Source organism: Tyto alba, unplaced genomic scaffold, assembly GCF_018691265.1.
Source record: "Tyto alba isolate M040663 unplaced genomic scaffold, T.alba_DEE_v4.0 Super-Scaffold_7, whole genome shotgun sequence".
In the NCBI taxonomy this organism is placed as follows: Eukaryota; Metazoa; Chordata; class Aves; order Strigiformes; family Tytonidae; genus Tyto; species Tyto alba.
The window spans coordinates 43,393,071-43,406,870 of NW_024881328.1; the positions used below are offsets into that span (position 1 = coordinate 43,393,071).

General features: G+C 51.2%; 1 protein-coding gene across 2 annotated transcripts in view; it reads left to right on the forward strand.

Moving 5' to 3' along the window:
- Positions 1-13,483, forward strand: part of COL6A2 (collagen type VI alpha 2 chain) — a 28,741-nt gene extending 15,258 nt beyond the window's left edge. The window contains exons 20-28 of one of the 2 annotated variants that reach the window (XM_033007343.2): positions 278-313; positions 662-724; positions 965-1,027; positions 1,297-1,332; positions 1,566-1,611; positions 2,178-2,330; positions 2,576-3,028; positions 3,357-3,395; positions 6,384-7,968. In XM_033007343.2, coding sequence (XP_032863234.1) covers positions 278-313; positions 662-724; positions 965-1,027; positions 1,297-1,332; positions 1,566-1,611; positions 2,178-2,330; positions 2,576-3,028; positions 3,357-3,395; positions 6,384-6,679 — 1,185 coding nt within the window. In that variant the 3' untranslated portion in view covers positions 6,680-7,968. Of the gene's footprint in view, positions 1-277; positions 314-661; positions 725-964; positions 1,028-1,296; positions 1,333-1,565; positions 1,612-2,177; positions 2,331-2,575; positions 3,029-3,356; positions 3,396-6,383; positions 7,969-11,923 lie in introns of those variants that run through there. The other variant, XM_033007342.2, reaches the window with a different exon arrangement.
- The last annotated feature ends 317 nt before the right edge of the window (positions 13,484-13,800 follow it).

Below are 13,800 nucleotides of genomic sequence, written 5' to 3' on the forward strand. Positions count from 1 at the left end.
GGGTGACAAAAACATGGAGCCTGAAAAGGGCGTGATAGGGGTTGAACACCGGGACTGAACTGAGCCACAGCTCCATCAGCCTCATGACAGAGGTGCTGGGGACCTCAGCCTCAATGGTGGTGATGGAGAGGTGGCTGTGCCCACCAGATCAGCTATCAGCCTGAAGCTATACCTGCTGTTCAGCTTTGTGCTCCTCAATGCAACCTTCAAATGTATGCATGCACAGTGCGGGGCTGGTACCGGTTGGGTGCTGATGTCTCCCTCCTCTCCCTTGCAGGGTGACAAGGGTGAGAAGGGGCAAATAGGACCCAAGGTGAGTGTATTCATCTCTGTCACCTGCTTTTTGTACTGACTGAAACGCTGAGTAGTTGTTGCCCAGCCCTCCAGGTGTGTGGTTGAGGAGCCTGGCACCTGCGGAGCCTGGGTGTGCCTCCCAAGCCCATCTCCTTTTGAAACCACCTGAAATATGCTTTGAAGAACTTCTTTAGTCTTAGTTAATGCCTGTGCAAACATCGCTTATTTGCTCTGCGCCGAGCTGCTGGTTTAGAGGGTGCTTTGCCAGGCAGGCATGTGTTTTTGACAAGCTCATCGCAGCTGTGCCTCTGCCTGAGCACATCCAGATGTGCTCCATGACGGATCTCTTTCTCCTTCCTTTGAGCAGGGAATAAGAGGTGAGCCTGGACCAAAAGGAGTGCAAGGGACCAAAGGAGAGAAGGGGGAACAGGTAAGCAGACTTTCTGTACTGCCCATGGGGTCAGCATCCCCATCCCGTGCCAGGCGTGCTGGGGGTGGCTCTGCCCGCTGTCCTGCCTTCCCTGTGTCCCCAGGCTGAACTGGGGCAGGCTGGTGACCACGTTTAGTAGGGATGTGCCTGAGGAAGGGATCAGGAATATCCCTGAACACCAGCAGCTGCACCACCAGCCATGCCAAGGAAATACTTGACCCTTCCTTGTTTCTTCTCCAGGGTGATCCTGGCCCAGGAGGGGAGCCCGGACTCCGTGGTCCAACTGGTGAAGCAGGCCCTGAGGTATAGTGCTGTGCCATCATGTCCAAGCAGATGCCCTAGCTCCCTCCTCTCCTTCCATCTCCTCCTTGATGCCCTAAATCCCAGTGGACCCCATGGGTTTCCTCGCAGCACGACTTGTTGGAGGGGACGAACATGTCTGCTGGCCCCCCACGAGGTTTTCCTACCCTTCCTGTGGCAGACCTCTGCACAAAAGCACGGTTTTGGTGGTTCTGACATCAAGTACTCAAAAAATGGGAAAACTGCCTGAAATCTCTTTGCTTTTCTTACAGGGGACCCCCGGCCCACCCGGAGATCCTGGCCTGACTGTAAGTAGCACTGTTCCTCAGCCCCTGGTGCTCTTCCTCCAGGGGTAACCATGGCTTTGCCATGCACAGAACAACACAAGGTGTAGGGTCCTGCTGCTGCCTGGCAGAGGTGGCCTGTGGCTTCACACAGGAGCCAGGGAAAGAGGGGAGGGGGCCGGCTGGGTGGGTGGGAAGGGAGGATGGATGTTGCATAAGGGGAGGGAGGCACTGACCCTGCACCCCTTTGCTGGCAGGACTGCGACGTGATGACCTACGTGCGAGAGACGTGTGGATGCTGTGGTGAGCAGACCATCACCTCTCCCCAGGGCAGGGGAATGACCACTTGAGGGATGGGGAAAGGTGGTCACCAGAGGCTCCCTTGAGGGAGCTCTGCCCTGTGAACTGCCCTTTGCACCGAGCTGCTAGCACGGTGGGCTCTTTGCTGCTCTGCACAGCGTTGCACCCTGAGAAGGAAACACCACGGGGAGTCCTTCCCTGCTCACCCCCCTCCCAACACGCTGGGACCAGTGTGGTGGCACTGCAGGGGCAGCCTGGCTCACCTCCCAGAATTTAGCTCTGCCGTCGCAGGAGCAGTGAGCTGTAATATAGAGTGGCATGGTCCAGATGATAGGATAGAGCGTATTACACAGCAAGATTCAAAAGGTTTCTTTCAATATACATCAACAGAAAGATGCATGTAAAATCCTCCCTACGCTGCTGGTTGTGAGCAACACCACAACCCCTGCGGATGCATGGTGTGATGCTAACTGTCTCCATCTTCCCATAGAAGGTCTCTTTTGACCTGGTGGCTCTTGTTCCCACCGTCGTTGACCTTTGTGTTTTCCTCCTCCCGTCCCTCTCCCCAGACTGTGAGAAGCGCTGCGGTGCCCTGGACATCATGTTCGTCATAGACAGCTCGGAGAGTATTGGCTACACCAATTTCACCCTGGAGAAGAACTTTGTGGTCAACGTGGTCAGCCGGCTGGGCTCTATTGCCAAGGACCCCAAGTCACAGACAGGTCTGGACTGTGTGGGGACAGAGCAGTGCATGGGGAAAAGAAAACGATCTTGAATCCCTCCAGCTTCTCTGTTTGTCTGTATCTGCCCTGTGCTACTATCTGGCATTTTTGCAGCAGTTTCTGCTTTTCCCCCTTCCTAACTTTGTAGGCCAATTGGGCAGCTCTTTGCTGATACGAAAATTTGCTGACTTTCTCCACTTTTCACTGAGGACGGAAAGCCAAGTAATGTAATGCTTCATTGGCAGGTGCCCGTGTTGGGGTGGTGCAGTACAGTCACGAGGGGACCTTCGAAGCCATCAAGCTTGATGATGAGCGCATTGATTCACTGTCAAGTTTCAAGGAAGCAGTGAAGCGCCTGGAGTGGATCGCTGGAGGCACCTGGACACCTTCTGCCCTTCAGTTTGCCTACAACAAGCTCATCAAGGAAAGCAGGCGAGAGAAAGCCCAAGTGTTTGCTGTGGTGATCACAGATGGGCGCTACGACCCCCGGGATGACGACAAGAACCTAGGGGCTCTTTGCGGTAGAGATGTGGTCGTCAACACCATTGGCATTGGAGACATGTTTGATCAGCCAGAGCAGAGCGAGACCCTGGTCTCCATCGCCTGCAATGAACCCCGGCGAGTCCAGAAGATGAGGCTCTTCTCAGACCTGGTGGCAGAGGAATTCATTGACAAGATGGAGGACGTGCTCTGCCCAGGTCTGTACCTGTCCTTGCACAATTCTTACTGAAACTGGAGTTTTCACCCCCAGGGTTTGGGGTTTGGGGCATATATGGTGCGTTCCGATTGCAGAGGCACTGTGTCCTAGCAGGTTGGCCAATAGCTCATAAGCTGGGTCATTCGTGGGGGCTGACCTTTATGTATCCCTGAGTAAACAGTCCTTCCTCAGATACAGGCCAGCCTTTTGGGGCTGTCCTTTGTAACCCTTTCCTCTTGTAAGAGACCTCACCCTGCCACCCTGACTGCAAGCCGTGAAGGGGGGATGGCAGCACATCACTCAGTTTCTCTTGTTTCTTTTCCTTCCAGATCCACAGATCGTCTGCCCTGAGCTGCCCTGTCAGACAGGTAAACATTGAGCGTAGCTTCATGCCATCTGCACAAAGTGGTAGGTCCAAGGGAGAGTGCGCAAGGCTCAGGAGTGGGAGTGGGGTGTGCAATCCTGTTCATTCCCTTTGGATGGCAGGAGTTTGGGAAATAGTGTTATTTTACATAAGGAGAGGCTCCAGGGTTTCACCTCCTGCTCCTTTCCTGTCTCTCTGGGTTCTCTGCACAGGTAGGTATGAGTGCACCGTATTAGCACACCAGCATGACTCAGCCCTGGGATTTTTCCCTGTCCCAGTTCCTGGGAGACACCAGGTTTTGACCTCCAAACTCGGCGATTAATTTCTCACTTGTTCCGTGTTTCTATAATGCATCAAGTCGAAACCCCCCCTGCTAAACTCTCCCACCCACTTGACCTTTGAAATGCAGAGCCCAACCTGCAGCACTGGGCAGGATGCTCCTTGGCAGTGACAAGGGCAGAGCAGGGTGCAGGGACTGTTTGGAAGATGACACCGTAGTGGACCCAAAGCTTTGGCTTCTCTAACACTGGCTGTATTCAATTAACAATTAACTCAGGGTGTTGAATTAAAGGAAAAAGGCTCTAAGGATCCTCTGTTATAAAGGAGACGGCTGCTGCTCACTGCAAGTAGCTTTACTCGATCACATTTTGCTTGTTAAGGGGAAGATCTACAACCTAAGTTCCTAGAGATACTGTCTGTATGAGTCTCTGTGCCTGTTAAAATACAATAGATCCACCATTTGCTAATATACACGAAGATTATAGGGGACAAAGTTTTGCCAGTTCTTGCAATTTTTATCTCTACTCTTGCCTTGAATGTTTTTGTGAAAGTCCCCAGCTCCAACGCAGTATTAAACAGAATCTCAATGTTCATTGTCAAAGAAGTCCCTTCGCTTCCATGCAAAGCAAAGGAAAACTGGTCACAGGATGCTCAGAAATCTGAAGGCAGAGAATCTGTAATTATTCCCATCTAAAATCTCTTACTAGTATTTTGAGTAGTTGCACCCAGCCACACAGAGAGCGTAATGTCCAACTGTGATGCTGAGCTATCCACACAGGCTCCTCTGTGGTGTCCTCTGAGGAGCTTTGTCCTGCAGATCCGTGCACAAGGAGGCAACTTCCCCATGCCACACTGGTGGTTGCTCAGGTGCCTTCAAAGGTTTTGATCTTTGCAGCCTCCCCGTTTCTGAGGACCACTGCAGGGGAGAGGCTGACCCAAGCAGTGGCACACTCATGTTCTCGTAGGCTTTGGCCATCAAAGCCCTCCAAAAGAAAGCGGAGTTGGCGGTCCTTCCCCTGTAGTGCACTTGGGTGTTTCTGTTCCTGATAAAAGGTGAGAACAGTTTGCTGGTACCTGACAGTCCTGGGGGCCAGAACAGAAACAGTTTGAGGACCCACCTGAGGGGGTTCCCTCTAGGGTGAATGCCTCAAGCCATGCTGTAGGCAGGCAAGGTCAAGTGCAAGCCCTACAACACCTGCACCCCAGAGGGCATGGGAGGTGGAGTGACGTGACTGGGTAGGTGTGGACCTCCTGTGAAAGTGCCAGCACACCCATCTCAGCATGAGCAAAAGTTGTCCCGGTGTGCAAGGATCTGTGCTAGGCCCGGTAGGTCAAGTTCTAAGTGATACCCTTGGGTATCACTTGGGCCTTTGGGCAAAGCGCCTTCCACTCGCTGCACTGGATGGTCCATGATGCGTTGCTGCCATCATTTAGGATTTGCAATGACCACTCTTGCCTAGTGGCAAGGGAATGTGTTGGGTAGGAGGTAACATAAGGCATGTGGCAGAGCCTGGGGCATCTCTGCTCAGTGCTCAGCTTGCGCTGGTTCTCCGAGAACACCTCAAGAGCTGCTGCCATTTCACACACAAACCCTTCAGATGGGGACAGTGCCCTTCGCAGGGTGTGAGGGAGCTTCGTGCACATCCAGTGTGTGTGTCCAGTCGTGGACGGACCAGTCAGGTTCAGGTCAGGGAGGCAGCTACACCTAGCCCTGTTCTTGACCCCATGGCTGTCAGAGTTGCAGTCCTGACACTTTAAGAAGCAAATCAGTTCCCCGTGGCAGGTACCCCAGCTCCAGGCTGGGTGTTGTCAGCAGAGCACAGAGAGGAACAGGTATTAGATACACCCTGGCTTCCTCCCTGCTGCCTTGCAGAGCCAGGCATGTCAACACTCCGGGTTCACATCTGCAGCTGAAGGCGTGCTGACTCAGCGCTTTTCCTAAGGAAATCCAGGTTTTCCTGTTTTCAGGGCAGACCCTTGGCATCCCTGTTACAACCCGCTGATTACTGCAGTGCTAACAGGGTGCAGGAGATGGGTTAAACGCTGAGCAAATCTGAACTGACCTCTTGCTTCAGTAGAAACCGCATGGCGCTCTGTGCGGCTCTTTCTAACCCACGCAAAAGGCTTTGCTTTGAGCTTTGGGATGTTATTTGGATTTAAGTTCAGCGCAGCCAGGTGGAAATGGAGGCTCTTGGGGTCCTGACCAGCCCGGACACCACACACTGCAGGGAGGTGACTCTAGCCAAAGCAAGCGGGCTGAGTGCCTGGCAAGGAGTTCACAGGGTGCTGCCCCTTAGATGTCTTTGTGGCGGCACAACATCATGGGCACAGTTTGCACATAGCAGAGTTCAAAGCTACAAGACGGCTGAGTCCCACGTGTAGAAAGAAGTTGGACCCCGTGGCCCTCTTCCTGAGCACTGCTCCTTCTCCATCGTGCCTATGCTGGGTGAGTGGGAAGGAACTGGGCAGTTAAGGTTTGATGTAATTTTCTGAGGTCTCTTGGTTGATATGTGAGTGGTTTCAGTACAAATCCCAGGGTTCCTCAGACACGAACATGGCAGGAAGATTTAAAATCTGGCTTTGATCTTTACTTCTCTGTCCTCGTTAGCTCTGTTCTACTCTGGTGCAGTGCACATAGGAAAGCCAGGTAGCTTTCAGAGACACAGCTATTGCTAGCAAGCCCTGAAAATATTCTTTTGACGCTCACTTGCAGATGACAGGAACTCTGGGAACGTAAACCCACTTATTTTCCGCCCCATGGAAGAGGGAATCAACATAGATTTCCCCAGCACCATACAATCGATCGCCCAGTTCCTAAACTCCACGCGGGAAACCCAGGACCCCAGCATGTACACCCAGCTGGTGGCCACTTTGGCCTTTACCGCCGAAAAAGCCAAGTTTGCCACTGGAAATGAGCGGCAAGAGTGGATGGACTTGTTCATTGACACCTTCAAAATGGTGCACAGCGAGATTGTGGGGGACCCAGAGACCGTGCTAGGGCTTTGCTGACATCTCTGTTAGAGATCACGGGAAGCAGGTGGAGGCAGAGGTTGAGTGGAGGTGGTAATTGTCTTTCCTTGAGTGCTTGTTTGGTAGAGGGGGCAGGCACGTTGGTAGGTGCTTTTTAGTTTAGGAGAACCCCAGGCAGTGAAGCGGCTCGGTTGCGCTCAGTCAGGGATGGGACGCGAGGGGCACTCGTCTCGGGCTTGGCTGGCTGATGGGCACGGCGGCTTCTTCCAGCGCTCTTGAGGGATGCTCCTGCTTTTCCCACTGCTTTGCTGCAGAGGAGCCGTGTTGCCTCTGTCTCTGAGCCAGCCACGCTGCTCCCCGGCCCCCCCACCACGCTCCCCAACTTGCTCTAGCAGCCTGGCGTGCCCCAGCCCCTAGCCACACACCAGCTCTGGGCCCCGCCAAGGAGCCCACCAGCACACACTTGGCAGAGGCACAGAGAAAGCCCGTTTTCAGAGAGCCTACCGATGCGCTTTTCCCACGCTTTCCTACATATGTATCTGCTGACCACCCCTGAAGCATCTTCTGCATCCGCTCGCTGGGTTACCGTGAGGGCTCTCTCTTGGGGCCCTGCAAACCAGCTGTGTGGCAAGACTGGCAAGGCAAGGTGCATCTCCTCTTGCCGCAGTGAGTGTCTCTGTAGGGCCATTCAGTGGGCAGCTGAGGATGCTGAAGGGAAGGAGCAAGCAGTACGGGAGAGGGGGCATGCCTGGCTTTCCAGCGAGAGCATCGAAACCTGGGGAGTGCTTCTCTCAGAAGCTGTATGAGCTCCCTTTGCCTTTTTCTCTGCTTGTACATTTGTGTTTCTTTCTGTCTTAATTAGCAACGTGTACCTGTCCGTATCCAAGAGATAGAGGTTAGGTAGGGCCAAGCAGTCCAAAGAAATCCATGACTGTGCAGTCAAACCTCTGTGATGCACTGCGTGAGCTATTTAAAAGCAAGTATTTAAACTTGATGTAGGATAGCCCATTCAATCCATACCCAGTGCTAGTTTGGTTCAGAGAGACTACAGGCCCACCACTTGCGCTGCAGGTACGTGCGTTTTGACAAGGAGTGATATTTCCATGAGCTCAGCTGCCCCTGGTTTTCACAAAAAGTCAGGCAGGTGACTGCCACTGCTGCCTCCAGAATAATTTACTGCCCTCTCAAGCTGTAAGAAAAGAAAACAGCGCTTCGTGTGCAGACACAGGAGAAGTGTTTACTGTCAGCAAGTGAACTTTGCAGCCTCTCTAACTGACATGGTATTATTGCAATAAAGTATACTGAGCAAATGTCATATTTAATGGGCAGGAGAGGGTTGTACGGTCTTCAAAAATGCGGTTGGGCTGTAATGTTTACAGGTGTGTAAAGTGGAGCCAGTTGCCAAGCTCAGGCATGGGAATTGGAACGAGGAACTTGCCCACTTTGAACTTATTGCAGTGTTTTGTTCCAGCTCTGCTTCAACATCTGGGGCTTGCCAGTCTAGTCTAGAAGCCATTCAGCAACAGGCACACAGGGGAGGCATTTGTGTCGCTCAGCAGATGAGCAGATCAGAGGTGCTGCACAAAAACAGCCTTTCTCCCAAGGTTTCAGCACTTTTTGCTCCCAGACTATAGGGGCAGGTTGCTCAGAGAACTCTGCTGTTGGCATGTAATAGCGGGAAAAGGGTTCAGTGAGCTTTACGTGGTGTGCTCCGCGGTTTTAGGTGAAGGCAAAAGGATCAGCCTGTGTCTGAGTCCATAGGCTAGCAGCTGGTTGTGATTCACATATTCCAGATAGTCTGTGCAAAGCCAAGCTCCTTACTCTGCTTTGATTTTTACCCCAAAATTAGCATGTGACTGAGCCTGCTGAGATCCAAGTAAGAGGACTGAACTCAGAATAGTTAAGATGCTTCAACCATGAGGCTAGAAGAAAAGCTCCCCAAAAAACATTGATTTGACGAGAACATCTCAGGGCTGGGACATCTTGCTGAACGAGACAAGGATTCAGCAAGGGGGGTGTTTATTTCATTTCCTTTGGAAATATTTCCTAAGAAAGCTGTACAACATTGGAAACAGCATTTTTTATCTCTCAAAAACCGTCAGCTCATTATGGGGGGAAAAAACAGAAAGAAAATGCTTCTTTGCCTGAGCAGTATTTGTGTTGGTTCTTATTGGACAGAGGCAAGTGGGTGTAGTGGTGTTTTGCTAACATAATCCTGCCTAATCCCTCTGGTAAAACCAGATAGATTTCATCACAGCAGCAGTTCCTTCAGTGAAGGTCTTGGGCAAAGGAAGGACACAGATAAAGAACTGGGGAAAGGACAGTCCACACCTCCCCAAAGACACAGGAGGGGTTGTGAAAGAGGAAGGCCCCCGAAAGGCCTGGGAAGAAGGTCCCCATCTCACTGTCGCTTTCATCTCCACTGTCAACACTGTGAAACAATAGAGGAAACACAAGTTACCCAGGTTTTAGAAGAAGTAGAAACATGATGAGAACGGGCCGGGTTACTCTGCACATGCACGTAACTAGATAGGTTGTTAATGGCAGGAAAAAAATCGATGGTATTTCTGATTTTATGTGCTGCCCCTGTTAGACATCCAGGTCTGTGTCCTAGCACGCGGTATGCAGTACGGTGAGCTGCAGGCATTCATGCCTTGCTGTAAGCCACATGCGAAGGACCACTGCGACAATTTAAAAGCATGACATGAAGCTTTTAGTTGACCTAATTCGTGGTGGTGCCTCTGAGAACTTATCTCCCAGTTAAGGACTAGAATCTAGTTCCTTGCTGCGGGAAAGGGCGCTGGGTTCCTCAGGCTCTCGGAAATGGGCACAAGCTGCAAACCGAAGCATGACACTGAGCAGGACAAACCCAAGGTTTTTCTGCGTTGCTTGCATCTGTGTTATGTCCCCATGGGATAACTCATACGTAAAGGCATCTTATCACCCAGCTCGAAGGCAGCCCTCTCTGGCCATGAGGGCTGAGCAGCAAGCTGAGTGTCTCTGGGGTGTGCTCCTGCAGGAGAGGCTGCCTGGAGAGCATTACGCTCTCGCTGAAGCTCCACAGAGTCATGCTGCTCTCAGTCGCCGTCTGCTTAACTAGGAGCCCTTAAGGCTTTGCTTCGGGTCATGGGGGATGTGGGTGGATCTTGCTTGTCACCTCAAAGAAACGTGACTACATCGGGGGAGACAGCCTGGTAACACTTCTCCAACGTGATATGCAGCCCCACGCTCCCACCCGCTCGCTTCCACCTGCTTTTGCACACCCCTGCTTAGCTTTCGGACCGTGGGGTTGCAAGGGGCATGCCTGCCTTCCCTTCGCACAACTGCACAGAGCAGGGGAGGACCAGGAGCGCAGGTGCTGCCAAGGCAAAGAGTCCTTGGGGCAGCAGCACCTGCCTACTGGGAACTGCAGCACCAATGTACCTTTAGACAACATTTCTCAAGGAAGGTTGGTCAGAGGTGAGTATATACCTTTATTGCTTTAAGGGAGTGGAGTGTGGCAGTTGGATTTGGAAAAGCGATATTCAGAAAGCTCGTGGGGGGGAAAAAAGTATCGCTTGGACATTGGTTTCTACTGCAGTCAGAGCTAGCATTGCAGAAGCCTGTCGTTCGCAGTAAGACAATGCACAGCAAGCACCATTCCAGGCATGCCATCATTGTAGATATGTTTCACAGTGTGGGCCAGGGAGAAATGCAAGTCTATAAGGTCAGGGGATATGCTACAGAAACAACCATGGACTTTTGCTGTGTCCAGTGGGTTAGGTTAAACCACAAGTGCCAGCAGAAGTTCCTGCATCAAGTTTGACTGGTTTATGGATGGGAGTGGTGTCAGATAATCTGCGAGCTCAATGCTATGCACCATCAGGGCTTCTACTACACTATCTCATGCTGTTGGATTCATATTGGGCACTCTCCCTGTAGTCTCAAGAATGCATGTATCTACTTTGCTTAAAATACACTGTTTGCCACATTACCTACACGCGCAGTACCCATGTACTGAACCGTGATCCATTTGTTGCTCAGCTCATACAAGGGTTACACCAGTTCAGCACCCCACCTTGCTGAATCCGGGTGTAACAGCATTCAGCACTGAGGAAGCACGTTGTCAAGTTAGATTTGCTCATAGTATGGAAATTCAACCTAATGTGATACCCCTGTTCCAAAAGTTACCTCTCATTTCCAGAAGTGGATGCTCAGTCTGGGGCGGCTCCAGAATCTCCTATTCCTTGCCAGCACAACATGAATCGGCTCCAGGACTTCACCCTTTTGAGATTCAGTCGTAGAGCCACAGACTTGCTTGACAGTGATACGGCCATTGCCCTGCTGCCAACTCAGGGGGTGGCCAGCAGCAGCAGATACATCACGAATCAATATTGCTGCTGCAACTGTGCTCCTGACTAGTGCTTTCAGCAGGGAAGGAAACGCAAGAAGAAAACTGAACAGTGTAGAAATGGAAGTGTTTCTTGAAGAAGCAGTGCACGCAGAGGAACACCAAACGCAATACACAGAACTATTGCGAAGGGATGAACTAATGGTTCCTAACTAGAAGCTGGTTCCAAAGATAGCTATTCTTGTCTCCTCTTTTTTCTGAGTTCATTTACTGCGTATGTTCATATGTCGACATGCCCGCGTTGTGGACAGGTGCTAGTCCAAGTGACTGAAGAACAATGTCCCTCTGTTTCACTCAAATATTGCTCTGTTATATATTACAAAAGCTGCTTTACTATGAGCAGGAGCACTGACAAGGGTAGTCTTGTTTTCCAACCATTTGACCCAACCTTTATAAACTCTTCAGGGATTAGTGATTGCTGATTAAACTAATCTGGGTGAAAGGTATGAAAACAGCTTTCATCCTACAAATCTATGTGTGAAGAGTAACTCTGAAAGTAAACCACTCTCTAGAAGTAACCAAGAGGTTTGCAGACACTGCCTGCCATTAATCTCTGGGTATTCCTCTTACAGATAAGAGTTGGGAACTGCTGTAAGAAGGTGGATGTAATTCTGGGACTGAAATGCACAGACCTGTCTAATCTCGTGGAGGGTCTGCCATAGGCCCCAGAATTATCATTCATTAAGACCTAGTGCCGGGAGCTGAGGGCATCAGAAGCAAAGCTCCCGTAATACCAGCTGCAAAGACAGACTTCGGCAGCAGAGTGGGAGTGGTCCTTCTTTGGACAAAGATGCACAGGGGCAACTCCAGCCCAAACTGCCCAAGACAAGCCCTGACCTTATCCTGTAGGCTTTCTTATGCTTCCAACTCTTGTCGTCTTCTTTCTCCTACAGAGCTTGCAGTGGCCCAGTGCACGCAGCGCCCCGTTGACATTGTCTTCTTGCTTGATGGCTCTGAAAGGATCGGGGAGCAGAATTTCCACAGGGCCCACCACTTTGTGGAGGAGGTGGCCCGACAGCTCACTCTGGCCAGGACCAACAGTGACAACATGAATGCCCGGATTGCGCTGCTGCAGTACGGCAGTGAGAGGGACCAGGATGTGGTCTTCCCATTGACCTACAACCTGACGGAAATCTCCTACGCCCTGGCACAGATCAAATACCTGGACTCATCCTCCAACATTGGGTCAGCCATCATACACGCCATCAACAACATCGTGCTCAGCCCCGGCGATGGGCAGCGACTCGCCCGGCGCAATGCCGAGCTCTCCTTCGTCTTCATCACCGATGGCATCACAGGAAGCAAGAACCTCGAGGAGGCCATCAACTCCATGAAGAAGCAAGACGTCATGCCCACGGTAGTGGCTCTCGGGAGTGATGTAGACATGGATGTCCTGATGAAGCTTGGCCTCGGGGACCGGGCAGCCATCTTCCGGGAGAAGGACTATGTCAGCCTCTCCCAGCCCAGCTTCTTCGACAGGTTCATTAGGTGGATATGTTAAATGGAGTGCACATGTCCTCCTCTCACCAGTATACACACCCTTGATACTACCTGTTTTATTTTCTTCCCTCTGTATGGTTGCTAGCAACTCTGAGCTGGCCCAGAACAGCTGCCCTCTGGGTCCTCCTTTCTAGCCAAAAACCAGAGCTCTTTTTTGATTTTTATGATGAAAAGTCATGTATCTTACATTTATGGTGCTAATTAAAACTAAGATTGAAGCAGGATACAGAGCCATAAGACGTACTTCTGTAAAGCTTTACACACACCAAGCCATGACTTGCGTATGTACTGTAATCTTAGGAGGGCTTATCAGAGAAGAGAGAAACCTTTGTAGCAGGACAAATGATCATCTCTAGTTTTCAAAAACTCTCAATAACCCTCGATGTCCTGTGAGGAGCTTTACGGTTGTGACATACCCCGTTCTTTAGCAAACCCTTTTCCAGATTATCTCATCTTTTTTGTCCTCCCGGTACTTCTGCCCTGAGAGGACCCAGTGAGTTTATGACACATCCCATGCTGCTTGAAATGGTCAACAACTTGCTTTCCTTTTGCATGGCCCTTGGTGTCTTGCTCCTCTTTCCCAGGAGCAATGGGATGGTGAGAGGTTTTGCTGCCTTCTACAGTTGTCTGTAGATGCTCCTTTTGGGAGTCTTAGCTATCCTAGATTTCACAGATGATGTTTAAGACCTCTATCTTCCAGTGGGCTTCCTCCTGCCATTCCAGCCTTCATCAGGACCTGTTCATTTATTACGGCACCCAAAATTCTGGCTAAGAGGAGCAGCTCGCCTCCCAGCATCTCAGAATAGTGGGCAGCCACCAGAGCTGCCTCCCTGTCATCCCAATGTGCTCCAAGTAACCATGGTGCCTTCTTCCCACCGGTATCTGCTGAGCAATGCCCAGATTTGAACTTGAATTGTGCTATTTGCAAAAATAAATGAACTCTTTTCACCCTACCCTGCACAAGCCTCTTTATTCTGTGGTTTGCCTCTTTTTAAAATTTATTTTAAATGAGCAGCTGATTCTTCCGGTGCTATGCTAGTAAGGCCAGATAAGTTTGTCTTCTGCCTCTCCTCGCAAATTCTGGAGCGCAAAGCCAAGGGTCCCTGCAGCACAGGGGTCACTTCTGAGGACCTGAAGGACCACAGGAGGCTGATGGGGTCCCCCCAGCCCTTCCCGTTGTCTCCAGCAGTGCCCTTTCAGACCCGTTCCTCTGCCCCCCAACCCCACACACCCGCAGGGCCCATCCAGACCATGACCTCTCAGCACAATA